We start from the raw sequence: 15,078 nt of genomic DNA, 5'->3' as shown, positions 1-15,078 counted from the left end.
TGCATTTGTTATATTCCCTATATAATTTGTAATAATGATTTTTAACCATTGGATCTTTCGGGTTAGAAGAGTAAATTTTTCCATAATTTATAAGATTCTTTCTCATTGAGTGCAAATCAGAGTCAAAGAAATTTTTGTGTTTCTTTTTGTTTTTCCTATATTTAGGTGTTTTTTTCAAAGATTGTTCAGCAGCCTCAATGAAAATGTTAGTTAGTTTAACTGAGGCTTCATTTATCTCTATTTTGGAAGTAAAATGCCCTTTAAGTATGAAATCTGATATTTTTTCAAGTACAGATGGAGAAGTTAGAGCCTCCTGAAACACTGTAACTGAGTTCTCTGACCACATGTATCGAGAAGGCATAGTATGCAAATCATGATCAATACAATCATCTCTTAAATCTAAATGGATAAGCGTCGGAAAAAGGTAAAATAACAGGAAAATTAAAAAAAAAAGAAAGTCCGTAATCAAATAGCAGTGGCGGATCCAGAAATTTTCATAAGTGGGGGCCCACTGACTGACCTAAGAGGGGGCCCGCTCCAGTCACGCTTCAATGATTCACTATATAAGCAAACAATTTTTTTCCCAAAAGGGGGGGGGGGGGGGCGCCCCCCCCCCTAAATCCGCCTCTGATTAGCAAAATCAAAAGATCAAACACCTCAAACGAATGGATATAAACAACTGTCATATTTCTGACTTGGTACATGCATTTTCTTATGGAGAAAATGGTGGATAAACTGGTTTTATAGCTAGATAAACCGCTCACTTGTATGACAGTCGCATAAAATTCCATTATATTGACAGGGGACTCGGTGGCTGAGTGGTCTAAGTAGTTATTACTGTAATAACTAGCCAGTCAACACTGAGGGGTTGTAAGTTTGAACCTCGCGGGTCCACTCGACTCCAATCTTAATTGACTATCGGATTGTCAGTTTTCCTATCTCTATCAATATCAACTGGCCGCCCCGAAATAGCCCAAAAGCGGTTCTTAAAAGTGGCATTAAAAAACTATAAAATCAAAATCAAATCATTATATTGACTAAATGTGTGAACAAAATAAAGAGACGTATAAAATATGTAAAAAATATGGGTACAGCAGTCAACATTGTGTAGCTTATTATCTTAATTACCATAAAACAGACGTGTAACAAAGAAACACAAAAAGGCAAATAGACAAAGCACATTAGCAGAATTAAAAAATTTACCACAACACAAAAACTTCATGACGGAATGTATATATAAGTACAGAGCCACGTCATATGTAACAAAGAAACACAAAAAGGCATATACATGTAGACAAACCAAATAAGCAAAAATGAAAGACAAGAATACAAAATTTTGCTATAGCAGAATAACGGAATGTAAATGTTCAGAGCCACGTTGTATGTAACAAAGAAACAACAAAATACATGTAGACAAAGTACATTCTCAAAAATGAAAGACAAGTATACAAAAAAATGCCTTTTGTTATCTATTATTCATGTGTTTCTATGCCTAATACGTTCTGCTATTTATTTGTATTGTAGTCCTGTATTACTAAATATTATGTTTTCATTTTAATGTTATATTTAACAATGCCATCAAAGTGCGAGGTTTGACGTGCCACAAAACCAGGTTCAATCCACCATTTCTTTTTCTTTAATAATGTCCTGTACCAAGTCAGGAAAATGGCCATTGTTATATCATAGTTCGTTTCTGTGTGTGTAACATTTTTACGTTGTGTTTCCGTTGTGACGATTGTTTTCTCCTATTTTTGAGTGTGAATTCACATTACTATAAGACGTGTCACGGTACTTTTCTATCCCAAATTCATGTATTTGGTTTTGATGTTATATTGGTTATTCTCATCGGATGTTGTCTAATTCTTAGTCCGTTGCTGTGTGTGTTACATTTTAATGTTGTGTCGTTATTCTCCTCTAATATTTAATGCGTTTCCCTCAGTTTTAGTTTGTTACCCCGATTTTGTTTTTTGTCCATAGATTTATGAGTTTTGAACAGCGGTATACTACTGTTGCCTTTATTTAACTATAGAACTATAACACAATGACGGGATGTATAGATACAGATCGACGTCAACATAGTTATCAGGAGTTGAAATTTCATTTTAACGCCAGACGCTCGTTTGGTCTACAAGACTCATCAGTGACGCTCGAATCAAAAATTGTTACAAGGCCAAATAAAGTAAACAGTAAAAGTAATATTCATAAAGACAAATAAAAGAATAGTTGTATGACAAACAATTTCGGTACACAGAATCAATACTTCAAAACCATCGTTTATTATTTTTGATATTGGTAAGGAAATATTTATCAACAAGTCTTTGTACCATCCGAAAATCTTTGAGAAAAAGGACGAGACTTTCTTTGACATATCCCTGGCCCGTCAACTTTTTATTAAGACACTGTCTGAGTAGCAGTTGCAAGCTCTAGAATACCGAAAAACGGGTTTTATTGCATACAAATCATTTAAAAGGCCTCATAATGACCCCTCAGAATTGTTACAATGGTTCTATAATGCCTCATATGTAGTTATGAGTTTGGATGTCCCTCTGGTATCTTTCGGCCCGATTTTGTAGACTTGATACCTAAATTATCAATTTCCTTGCCCTTAGTAGCAATATACCAGCTTCACTTGTGTATTGGATACACTTCATATGATGACACAATCTTTCAATCAGTTTAATTGAGGTTTGAAGCTGGCATGTCAGTAACTACTAGTAGTCTGTTGTTATTTCTGTATTATTGTCATTTTGTTTATTTTCTTTTGTTTCATATTCTGACATCGGATTCGGACTTCTCTTAAACTGTGCGTATTGTTGTGCGTTTGCTTTTTCTACATTGGCTAGATGTATAGGGGAGGGTTGAGATCTGAAAAAAAACGCCGCGATTTTTGCGCCTGTCCCAAGTCCGGAGACTCTGGCCTTTGTCACGTCTTGTATGATTTTTAATTTTAGTTTCTTGTGTACAATTCGGAGTTTAGTATGACGTGCATTATCACTGAACTAGTATACATAGTTGTTTAGGGGCCAGCTAAAGGACGCGTCCGGTTGCAAGAGTTTCTCGCTACATTGAAGACCCATTGGTGGCCTTCGGCTGTTGTCTGCTTAATGGTCGGGTTGTTGTCTCTTTGACACATTCCCTATTTCCATTCTCAATTTTATTTTCCCCTGACTCATTCGGTACTCTTGATTGATTGATTATTGGTTGGTTTACGCCGCATTAGCACGGTACTCATGAGCTCGCAGCTACGACTCAGACTTTGTTATACGTCACCATGTAGTGTCTGAGCAGAAAATTGTAAACCAGGGGTATGTCTCGTCCTTTTTTTTTTTTTTATAAAACCTGTTCATCGGAATACCAAAACCTTGTTGATAAATATTCCGTTGCAACTTCGCAAACATAAACGATGGTCAAGAAGTATAGATTCTAGGTACTGCTGCTAATATAAAAAAGAAGATGTGGTATGATTGTCAATGAGACAACTCTCCACAAGAGTCCAAATGCCACAGCAATTAACAACTCTATGTCACTGCTACCGGGATCCTAACCCTCCCCCTTACCTGGGACAGTGGTGTAACAGTACAACATGAGAACGCACTATAAAAATTAGTTGAAAAAGGCAGGACTCATTAGATGGATAAAAATACAAGTGGACGTGGCCGGGTACTTATACATCCCAACAACAACAAAAAAAACCCACTAAGTACATATCTGAGAGTACTCTCAGCTACTGACAGCTAGTTCAAAGCCACTAACATTTAATAAAAAATCATGCATATAAGACTTAATTATTAATCAGTACAAATCCAACATCCAATGGGTTTAGTGTAAAGACTTCTTAAACAGTTAGAGCAAAACACGACCTTGTGCAATGGAAAGCTACAGGTATCGACAGATTGTAGATCAATGAATTTGTAAATATATATATATATATATATAAAACAATAATATGTAGTTTGCTTTTAATTTACTGATAACAAAATCAATATTAATACCAATAAAAACAATATTCAATGATCTAATTACAGTGTTGAATTGGTAACTTTTTAGAATAAGTTTATTAAATGAATCGATAAGTTTACCAGGATTGTTTCTAAATTTCCAGACACGGTAAACAACATTTCCGTCAAAATGACGATCGATGTGCTACCTCGTTTGATTTAAGTTTTCTGTAGGAACAATCAAACTTAAAAACCAAATGTTTATATCTATGGAAGAATTTAGTAAAGGTTGTAAGTAATTTGTGGAAACGAAATCCCTGGCTTAATAATTTACCAGTACTGCAAAGATTACGTTCGTTAAAATCAAAAACGTCATAACAGACACGGGCATAGTGAACGAGTTGTGAAATCTAAACACCGCAAGATGTCGCCAAAGGAACATCACCATCCAAAAAGAAAAAATTAACAATAGGGAACGAAAAATCTTCCCTCTTGTCGTAAATTTTAGTGTTGAGTTTCCCGTTTAAAACCGAAATATCTAAAGCTTGTAAGAAACGTTATTAACGTTTAAATTTGATTTACTTTAAGCATGGAAGTATTTTATTGAAATCAGCGGGGTGCGAATGTGCTGATTTTTTGTCGGAGTTCCTGTCAATATAATACTTCCATGCTTTTATTAAGTTCCTGTGGGTAAATGTCGGCAGTATATTGAGAAAATACTTTTATTTAACGAATTGAACATTATTACTTTTTCTGTTTAGTCTTTTTTTTTTGTAATATTCATTTGACGTGGCTCGGTACTTATGCATCCTGTTAATGTGTTATGATAATATTTTGTATTCTTGTCATTAGTTTTACTAATGCGCTTTGTCTATGTGCCTTTTTTTGTTGACATTCATCTTTGTTTTTGTTTCGATAATAATATAGACTGATTATAACACAATGTACCCCCCTTTTTTAAAAACATTTTTACATTTTCTGTATGTTTGTTTTGTTTACATCGGTGCTTTCCTGTTGGACGATTGGCATTTCATATAAGCCAACAATTTTTTTATTTGTGCCACAAACTAAGTTTCGTTTGCGCTTAAATAAAACGTTTCATCATCAGTTTTCTATTAGTCCCCGAGGGTATCACCAGCCCAGTAGCCAGTAGCCAGTACTTCGATCGGTACTGGCATGAAAATACGGATTTATTGTGCTATTAAAATTTGCTGTTACAAAATGATAGAAATTATTATAAATTAAGGAATGTATCTCCCTCATGCAAAGCTCCGATTCCTTTCACGGATTTGGGCTATACTTTTTGGACCTTTTGGATTATAGCTCTTCATCCTCTATATAAGCTTTTGGATTTCAAATATTCTGGCCACGAGCATCACTGAAGAGACATGTATTGTCGAAATGCGCATCTGGTGCAAGAAAATTGGTACCGTTAATTTTATTTCGCCACAAACCATGTTTCGTTTGCGCCAATAATTGATTTTGCCATTTGAATAAGGACTTTACATTTTGAATTTGTTTTGGAGTTCGGTATTTTTGCTATTTTACTTTATACTCAATGTTGACTAAATTGTGCTTTTATGGAACGCTTAACTTCAAAAACTTTGCAAACCAATAATATAATTATACATACTCGAGAAGCTGTCCGTTTGGCTGTCAGTTGTGTATAAATACTCAGACCGTGACGTTCGGTTGTAATGGGGATGTTTACTCATAATTACGCTAAGAACCCATGTAACTATTTGAGGGTCGTAGATGGTCTGGTGCATAGCATAGTTTATGTCCATATCTGATATATCTTTGTTCTATAGCGATAGTCTTTATCCTGCCTTTCATAAAAGAGGGACGAAAGATACCAGAGGGACAGTCAAACTCATAAATGTAGAATAAACTGACAACGCCATGGCTAAAAATGAAAATGACAAACAGACAAACAATAGTACACGCGACACAACATAGAAAACTAAAGAATAAACAACACGAACCCCATACAGTTGGCGCACTATGTACAGCTACATATTGCATTCGTTGTTTTTTTCCTCTCGATCTGATTATGCATGAAAATTATCCACAAGACTATAAGTTCAAAATCATAAAACCTATCAATTATTTTTGAGAAAATATATCCATAAAATTGAAAATTAAAGCGAGAAATGTGTCAACCAGACAGCATTCAAACCAAAAAGCAGAAAGCAGCCCAAAGCTACCAATGGTTCTTTAACACAGTGGGAAAGCCCGCACCCAGAGGCGGGTTTCAGCTGACTCCTAAACAAAAATGTGTACTAGTTCAGCGGAAATACAATAAACTCTGAAACATAATCGAAACAAAAATTAATAAAACATGCACAACTAACGAAGCCAGAGGCTCCTCACTTGGGACAGGCACATACAGTTTAATAGCACAAAAAACAAAAAATATATCGGATAGGGACTGATATTTAACCGGCTTGCAATATGCCATATACAGATCCCGCAAAATGTTGTTGCAAAAGTTCTTAACGTATAGCCAACGTGACACTCTCTCTATACGTGGCATCGGATTTAACATCCCCATTATGACTGGACGTGCACGTGGGTGCGTACTTAAACATCCCACTCAGCCAAATGGACGTCCAAAAGAGAAGCAAAAAATACATGTACCAAAGTGATATTCGAAAAAACTGACAATGCCATGGCAAAAATATATTAAAAATACTTATAAAGTATACAAACTTGACCTAACATAGCAAACTGAAACCGGGGTTATCTCGATGTCAACTGGAAATGTAACCATGATACTGCTGCTCAAAAAAGCATGAGGTAACACATACCCCTCCAAATATCCGAGGCGCTATATATACGTTTGAACCCAAAAAAACATTGGCCATTCTTACAAAGCACTATTCCATACTTCAAAAGTCACATCAACTAAATCTTTCTGTGTCTATATGTCATATATGTACGTCGAATTTAACAAGTATGCTTAGTTTACTGACTTGACGTGAGCCAAAGAGCACTTGTTGATGGTGTTGCCTTTGAATCTTGTGACTGACTTGGCTTTATACATCTATAATTTGTTTTCCCTGTAAGTAAGAATAAACAAAATCTTAACGAAGAATGAGTTCTTATAGTGGTCAAAATATTGACTACACTAAATTGTTCAGTCTGACCAGCTTAGTCTTGACCAATTAATGTACACGTATAAGACCACAATTAAGTTTATCGAGTTGAAAAATTATAACAATTAGTAATCGTTGTTTTATTTAGTGTAGGCCGTATGTGAAACCATCAATGATCAAAAAGGATTTTTTTGTTCGTACAATAGCATGGACCGAAAGATAATGTGGCGAGTGAAGACTGTTTAAAATACCGATTCCCTTCGTGTCTATCGCCGTACTGATGGAGATCCGTGAAAATGTCACAATGGAGTGGCGAACAATCAGTTGCAGAATATGGGGATTTGCAGGTAAATTAAGTGAAAGATAAGTTCAAGGGACCTGTCATATGATCCACTAGGGTACGATGTATAATATTCGTCAAGAGAAAAGGTTAAAATTTAAACTGTCAGCCCTCAAAAGTCTTCCCTGAAAACAGTCAAAAGCAAGAAAAGGGAAATAATTTTAGGGTTGGCATAGAAATCAACAAAAAGGGTCACCCTTCGGCCTTCAACAATGAGTAAACCCTGCAATCTGCTATAAAACTGACAAACATAAAACAATTCCAATGAGAAAAAATGCCAATAATGGCCGGATAATATAAAAATACAGAACAATAAAAAATACGATATACACTAATACACCAAAAAATGACAACCACTGATTTACAGGCTCTTGATACAGGCCCATGCAAAATCAGTGGCATAGCTAGGCGGAAGCTCGGAAGCCAAGGCTTCAACATTGTTTGTCAAAAACAAAAAATCATAATAAAAAATTAAAAAAAAAAAACGAGGTAGAGGTACATTGTATGAGAGAGAGGGAGGAGATTCCGAGTGAGAGAAAGTGAAGGGAAAAATAAATGGGCACTGTGCGGTTAAATAAACAAAAAGTTGTAGAAGTCAACGAGTCGATATCACTTCTCAGACTCTCGGCATTCGTTCCCATTACCAGCGCTCTATTTCCCCTCTTTTTATAGCAGACGAATATTGTGTCTGCAGGGTGTTCTGCTATTTACAATGCAACGCAGAATTGACAATGCCTGTGACCAATTCCACCGCTGAATCAACGCAGTTTCAGTGTCATGTGCCGGGTTAAAACGTATCTGCATTAGGGAGCTACCATTTGAATTTTTATTGGGGGGGGGGGGCTAGGATGAAATTTGAAAAAAATAGGCAGGACAGGAGTTTTGAGTAAAAAAAAGGGCAGGATGAGACACTTGCAAAAAAATGACAATTTATGTAAAAAAAGTCAGGATAAACTAAAAAAGAAAAGCAGGACCGAATAGAGTGAAAAATAAAAAGGCAGGACAGAGATTACAACTAAAAAAATATGCAGGACAAAATTTTTCATCCTAGCCCCCCATAAAAATCAAATGACAGCTCCCTTATACGATGACAACCGAACAATTTTCGGGGCTATAGATGTATCCTTCACGCGTACAAGGAGACGTCCATTGATAAAGTAATTGACATTAGGCTTGCTTTTTTGTTGGTGAAAGAGATTGACTCTGACCAGGGACAGTCTATACTAGTTATTAGGCCAACTAAAATTAATTAGTAGATTTTCATCCAAATTTTTGAAAAAAATGGGGCGGGTGGGAGGATTTTTTTTTTAAATTTTTATTTCCAAATTTGAAACAGGAAGTTTGGAAGGAAACACAAATTTTGATGGTTACTGGAAACGGAGATGAACAAATCCAGAAATCGAAAAATTTTCAAAATAACAAAAATCGGGGCGGGACGATTTCAGAGGGGCGGGCGGGGATGAAAATCTACCAATTAATTTTAATTGGCCTTATAGAAAGTCCCTGCTTTGACTCTTTTAATAATTCATATCCACACAAACAATTCAAAGAAGAAAACTAATGGCCTGATTTATGTACAAAATAATGAAAGAAAAACAAATATGATACAGTAACAAACGACAACCATTACACTGAATTACATGCTCCTGACTTGGGACAGGCACATACCGAATGTGGCGGGGCTAAACTAATTTGAAGGCACCATCCTGCCCTAACCTGGGTACCCATTATATTAACCTGAATATATTGTTTACATCTCATCACCAAACAAATTTTAATGGTGTGGTTTTTGTCGAGCCTGCGACTTTTGTCACAAACGCGAGACATAGCGATCTTTACATTCCGTCGTCGGCGGCGGCGTCCAGAAATATTCACTGTGTGGTTAAAGTTTTTGAAATTTTAATAACTTTCTTAAAGTAAACAACCCTGGATTTCTACCAAACTTGGACAGAAGCTTGATTATGATCAAAAGCTAGTATCTAGAAGGAAATTTAAAAAAAATATATTTCCTGTTTTTCCGTATATTACTTATATATGGACTTAAGTTTTTCATCCAGTTACATACAGTCTGCAGTTAAAGTTCTTAAAACATTTATTAGATTCTTAAAGTAGGCGAGACACTGGTCTTAGCAAATATAACCTTTTTATCCCACTGGAATCTCCTGGTTTTTACAGTTTCTTTGAGGAACAATATATATTTTTTCACAAAATTATCTGACTTGTATCAAACAAAAATGCTTTTGACTACACCTTAACATTCAATATTTTCAGTTAATATTTGTGGGTGTAAAATCCTAAAAACCTGGAGCTTCTAGGGGCTTCGCCCCCTGCCCCCTACCAGGGCTTTGCCCTGGACCCACTGGTGGCCTTGAGCGGCCCCCAGACCCCCTGCCGATTTGGGCTTCACCTTCAACATTTGTCTAGCTACGCCACTAAAATGTAGCAGGTTAACTTTAGTTTCCCTTATGAAACTTGTACATAATGCTTATTACCAACACAACAACAAAAAAACACAGATCAATATAGTTAACCAGGGATCTCCATGACCTGTTTAATGATGGCGCCCCATCATCATTCAAATATCTTCTGCCATTGTCATAGACATGCGCCATCGTTCAAATTTATTTCACCTTGCACCATTTTTTTTTAGCAATTATAAGCAAATGCATGTAATTGCATAACCCTTAAGCTTTTTGTATTATAATCCAATACAGTTCTTGTGCCTGAGGGATATCTGGATTAATATCGACCGACTGTGCAACGGCTATATAGCCAGTCAAGGTCGTTAAAAACTTCCATTTGTGGTTGATTAAGATTGCTAATCACTTGTACATGTACATGTACCTGAGCTTGTACAGGTACAAATGTAGATCAACAAACCTTACAGAACACTTTCTGAAGATAGACGATTGATTTAAAGAGTTATTCAACTAAGTTTCAGCAAATGCTAATGATAATTTAGATTAAATAAATAAATTTATAATCCAGTTACAAAGAAAACAGTTAAACACATGCTTTTATATTGATTTACGCAATTAGCATCCCCCTTTTTAAGAAGTACAAAATAAGACATAAAACATTAACATTATTTCATCGCAAATAATTCGAGTACTGTTGTAACGATAATATAGAATTACTTTAAAAGTTAAAAAGTAAAAAAATATAATTTACTGTTCACCAAAAGAAATAACGTATCGTAATTCCGAATTTATTTCTTAGTTTACAATCAAATTAATACATCCGCATTTCAGGTTTACTTTACATTCAGACTCGAAAGATGCATCTTGCATAGCATCTGAGACTACTATAACACAGTTATAAGTTATAGTAGTCTCAGATAGCATCAACATGCTAGATAAAGTCATTAAAAATCTTTTTATTGGTCAACGTTTGCCATAAACATCTTTTCAACCTTTTACATAACCGGTACGAATCGTTTTGTTGTTGTTGCAAAATATTATCAGCAATACCGGTAATGAGTTCATGACTTCTGAATTTGACAGTGTCAGTGAAAAATGAGCTCCATATGATTTTAAACCCCCATAACAATTACCAAAAATAGCAAGAAAACTACATGGGAACCTTCATGACAGCTTTTGGTCATTCTCGACTAAGGGGGGACCATGAAGGCTTGGCATTTCAATGGTTACAAATGGCAATTAATTAAAATATTGATACTTCTGTAATGAAATAATTTAAATAAGCTATGTATCAGTCTGTTCACCTTTCCTTACATGGAGGGAGGAACTACTTTCGATCATGCTACACTGTACGGCTAGACACGGTTTGTGATGGTGAATGTTCCTCCATTGTTCAATTTTCATCCATGGAGATCCCTGGTTAACTGGGGATAAGTCTGACATCATTTGACATTTTTGTTGAGCTTTTGACTTTAGTTGAAAAAGCTAGACATAGCAATCCTACATTCAGTCGTCGGCAGTTAGTCCACAAATATTCACTCTGTGGTAAAAGTTTTTGAAATTTTAATAACTTTCTTTAACTATTCTGGATTTGTCATTTTGTATCAAACTTGGACAGAAGCTTGTGTGTGATCGGTCATTACATAGTATCCAGAAGTAAATTTTGTAAAAATAAATAATCACTTTTTCTGTATTTTAGGCCAAATGAAAATATATGTGTGGTTCCAGTAACCCGACCGACCCAAGTTTAAACCCCCAGACCCTAGAACTTTTTTTTCATTTCGGAAAAATAAATTTTCAAACGATCAAATTTTGAAGATTGTGAATTAAAATAATAAAATTCGTAGATTTTTGTCATCTGAATTTCCATCAGAAGTATCTGTTATTGATAAAATGCAAGAATTCATAACAATTTGTTGTCAAAATGCAACAAAATTAAATTAATAGGTAGATGACTGTCTTTATTTTGCAACCGAACACTTTTAAAATGGCCGACTTCCATTATTGACATGTATAATACCGGAAACAATATCGGTAAACACGATTTTTTTCTGGATTTTGACAATCCAAAATAAAATTTAGAAAAAAAATAAATAGAATTTGCCGACCTACCCACCTTATTTTTTGTCTTGCAGAAAGCTCGACATAGGGATAGTGATCCGGCGGCGGCATTAGCTCACTTCTTAAAAGCTTTATATTTTAGAAGGTGGAAGACCTGGATGCTTCATACTTTGTATATAGATGCTTCATGTTACGAAGTTTCCGTCAGTCACATGTCCAATGTCCTTGATCTCATTTTCATGGTTCAGTGACCACTTGAAAAAAAAGTTCAAATTTTTTGTAATGTTGAATTCTCTCTTATTACAAGTAATAAGATAACTATATTTGATATGTGCGTACCTTGCAAGGTCCTCGTGTCTGTCAGACAGTTTTCACTTGACCTCGACCTCAATTCATGGATCAGTGAACAAGGTTAAGTTTTGGTGGTCAAGTCCATATCTCAGATACTATAAGCAATAGGGCTAGTATAGTTGGTGTATGGAAGGACTGTAAGGTGTACATGTCCAACTGGCAGGTGTCATCTGACCTTGACCTCATTTTCATGGTTCAGTGGTTATAGTTAAATTTTTGTGTTTTGGTCGGTTTTTCTCATACCATATACAATAGGTCTACTATATTTGTTGTATGGAATGATTGTTAAGTGTACATGTCTAGCGGGCAGATGTCATGTGACCTTGACCTCATTTTCATGGTTCAGTGGTCAAAGTTAAGTTTTTGAGTTTTGGTCTTTTTATCTAATGCTATATGCCATAGGTCAACTTTATTTGGTGTATGGAAATATTTTATGATCTTTATGTCAGTCGAGCAGGTTTTATTTAACCGTGACCTCATTTTCACGGTTCATTGCACAGTGTTAAGTTTTTGTGTTTTGGTCTATTTTTCTTAAACTATAAGTAATGTGTCAACTATATATGTTGTAAGAAGCATTGTTATCTGTACCTGTCTGCCTGGCATGGTTCATCTGACCTGGACCTCTTTTTCAAGGTTCATTGGTCTTTGTTTAGTTATCTTGGTTAATGTTAAGTTTATGTGACAGTTGTAATAAAGCTTAGCTTTATACTTAGGACTATCAACATAATATCAATGATTAGTATAGAAGGCGAGACATTTCAGCGTGTGCACTGGCCTTGCTTATAAATGGACTTAGTTTTTCTGCCAGGATACCATACATTCACTGTGGTTAAAGTTTTTAAAAATTTTAATAACTTTCTTATACTATCCTTGATTTGTACCAAACTTGGACAGAAGCTTGTTAATGATGATCAAAAGCTAGTATCTAAAAGAAAATTTGTTAAAATGTTGTACTTGTTTATCTGTATTTTACTTATAAATGGACTTAGTTTTTCTTCAGTTCAATATTACATACAGCCTGCAATTAAAGTTTTTAAAACATTAATTAGATTCATACATTTTTCATAAACTATCCTTGATTTTTAGCAAACTTGGACAGAAGCTTCTTACACATGTTACAATCAAAAGATAGTATCGAGAAGAATATTTTGATTGATTTTTTCCATCATTTTTGTTGAGCCTATATATATAGCTATGATTAACAGCAAAAGTAGGGAAGACACTGGGGTTCCCTTACAAATATTTTGATTGATTTTCCCTCATTTTTGTTGAGCCTACGATTACCGTAGATACTCGCTTATAAGTCGGAAGTTTGGGAGTAAAATTCAGAATCCAGAGAGGGGTACCGACTTATAAGCGAGATCCCGAGACCAGAGGAAAAATCCAAGCTCGAGAAAAGTGGTCAGGAGTGAATTTCCTGGTCAAAACTACGTTGGTGATTGCCAAACCTACATAAATCCTTGAATAAAAAGTTTTTGTTGAAAATAAATGACTACAATACTGTCTTTGTGTTTTATTTGTACTTTGTTAACTTTTTTATGTCAATTTGTGTTGAATTTCCGACTGTTTCCGGTTTGTGTATTGATTTTCATGGTCAAATGGTTTGTGCATAAACCCAAAAGAAAGAGCCAAGAACCAAAAATGAAAACGAGATAACAATGTACCAACTATGTAAAAGGATGTATTCAGCGGAGTTATTGTGTCATTATTGTGATATCATGATATCAATTCAGTACTTATAAATCATACAATAATCAAAAATAATTTTAAGATTCATTCCCAAGATCAAAATATTATTCATTAAAATGTCTCAGGTAAACACAAAGATTACAAAATTGATTGGCAAGCCAATATAATCCATTGATAACCCCTAATTAAGAGACAAAGAGTTGTATTCACTAAAGGTGTGAAAAATATCAGTGATAGGTGAACAGTCTGATGACACTAATGAGTTGGAAGTAATTTTAATATAAAGTTGATTAGCTTCACTTATTTTTTTAATCCTTTATCATCACAATATAATAAGAATTATGAAGTGTACATGTTCTTTTAACACTGAGATATGTGTGCTGTGAAAAATATTGATTGACTTTAAAATTTTCAGGTTCATATTGGTTTATGTTCGCTTTTCTCAAACAATAGGTTGTTAGTCATACCCTACAAAATCATTGATGCATTACGTAAACAACACATGGCTAATCTGTAATCAAACAGTGAACAAAACAACACGAATAAATACATCTTTATTATTAACAGCTATATAAATTATCATAATCAACATCAACTAAATGCATTGGTTTTACCGGCGTTCAGTAACTGTCAGCTGCCAAAAAAATGTCAAAATTTTGTCCGACTTATACGAGGGTCAAGACTAAATCCTCAGAATTTGGAGCTGAAAAGGGCATCCGACTTATAGTCGGATCGACTTTTAGGCGAGTATCTACGGTAACAGCAAAAGTAGGCAAGACACTGGGGTTCCCTTACGAATATTTTGATTTATTTTTTCCCTCATTTTTCTTTAGCCTACGATTAACAGCAAAAGTAGGCAAGACACTGGGGTTCCCTTATGAATATTTTGATTGATTTTTCCCTCATTTTTGTTGAGCCTACGATTAACAGCAAAAGAAGCAAGTCACTGGGGTTCCCTTACAAATATTTTGATTGATTTTTCCCTCATTTTTGTTGAGCCTACAATTAACAGCAAAAGTAGGCAAGACACTGGGGTTCCCTTACGAATATTTTGATTGATTTTTCCCTCATTTTTGTTGAGCCTATGATTAACAGCAAAAGTAGGCAAGACACTGGGGTTCCCTTACGAATATTTTGATTTATTTTTTCCCTCATTTTTCTTTAGCCTACGATTAACAGCA

At 35.0% G+C, this 15,078-nt stretch overlaps 1 protein-coding gene across 6 annotated transcripts in view; it reads left to right on the top strand.

The window, feature by feature from the left end:
- Positions 1-7,273: 7,273 nt before the first annotated feature.
- LOC139523648 (GATOR2 complex protein WDR59-like) overlaps positions 7,274-15,078 on the top strand; it is a 64,354-nt gene continuing 56,549 nt past the window's right edge. For all 6 annotated transcript variants that reach the window (XR_011664659.1, XR_011664660.1, XM_071317816.1 and 3 more), the window contains exon 1: positions 7,274-7,383. Coding sequence is in view for 4 of the 6 variants with exons in the window: in XM_071317816.1 (XP_071173917.1) it covers positions 7,333-7,383 (51 nt within the window). In the remaining 2 variants the exon portion in view is untranslated. The remainder of the gene's footprint in view (positions 7,384-15,078) is intronic.

Source organism: Mytilus edulis, chromosome 5 (assembly GCF_963676685.1).
Source record: "Mytilus edulis chromosome 5, xbMytEdul2.2, whole genome shotgun sequence".
NCBI lineage: Eukaryota > Metazoa > Mollusca > Bivalvia > Mytilida > Mytilidae > Mytilus > Mytilus edulis.
The sequence above is the reverse complement of the archived record's forward strand: the minus strand, read 5'-3'. Positions and strand labels throughout refer to the sequence as shown.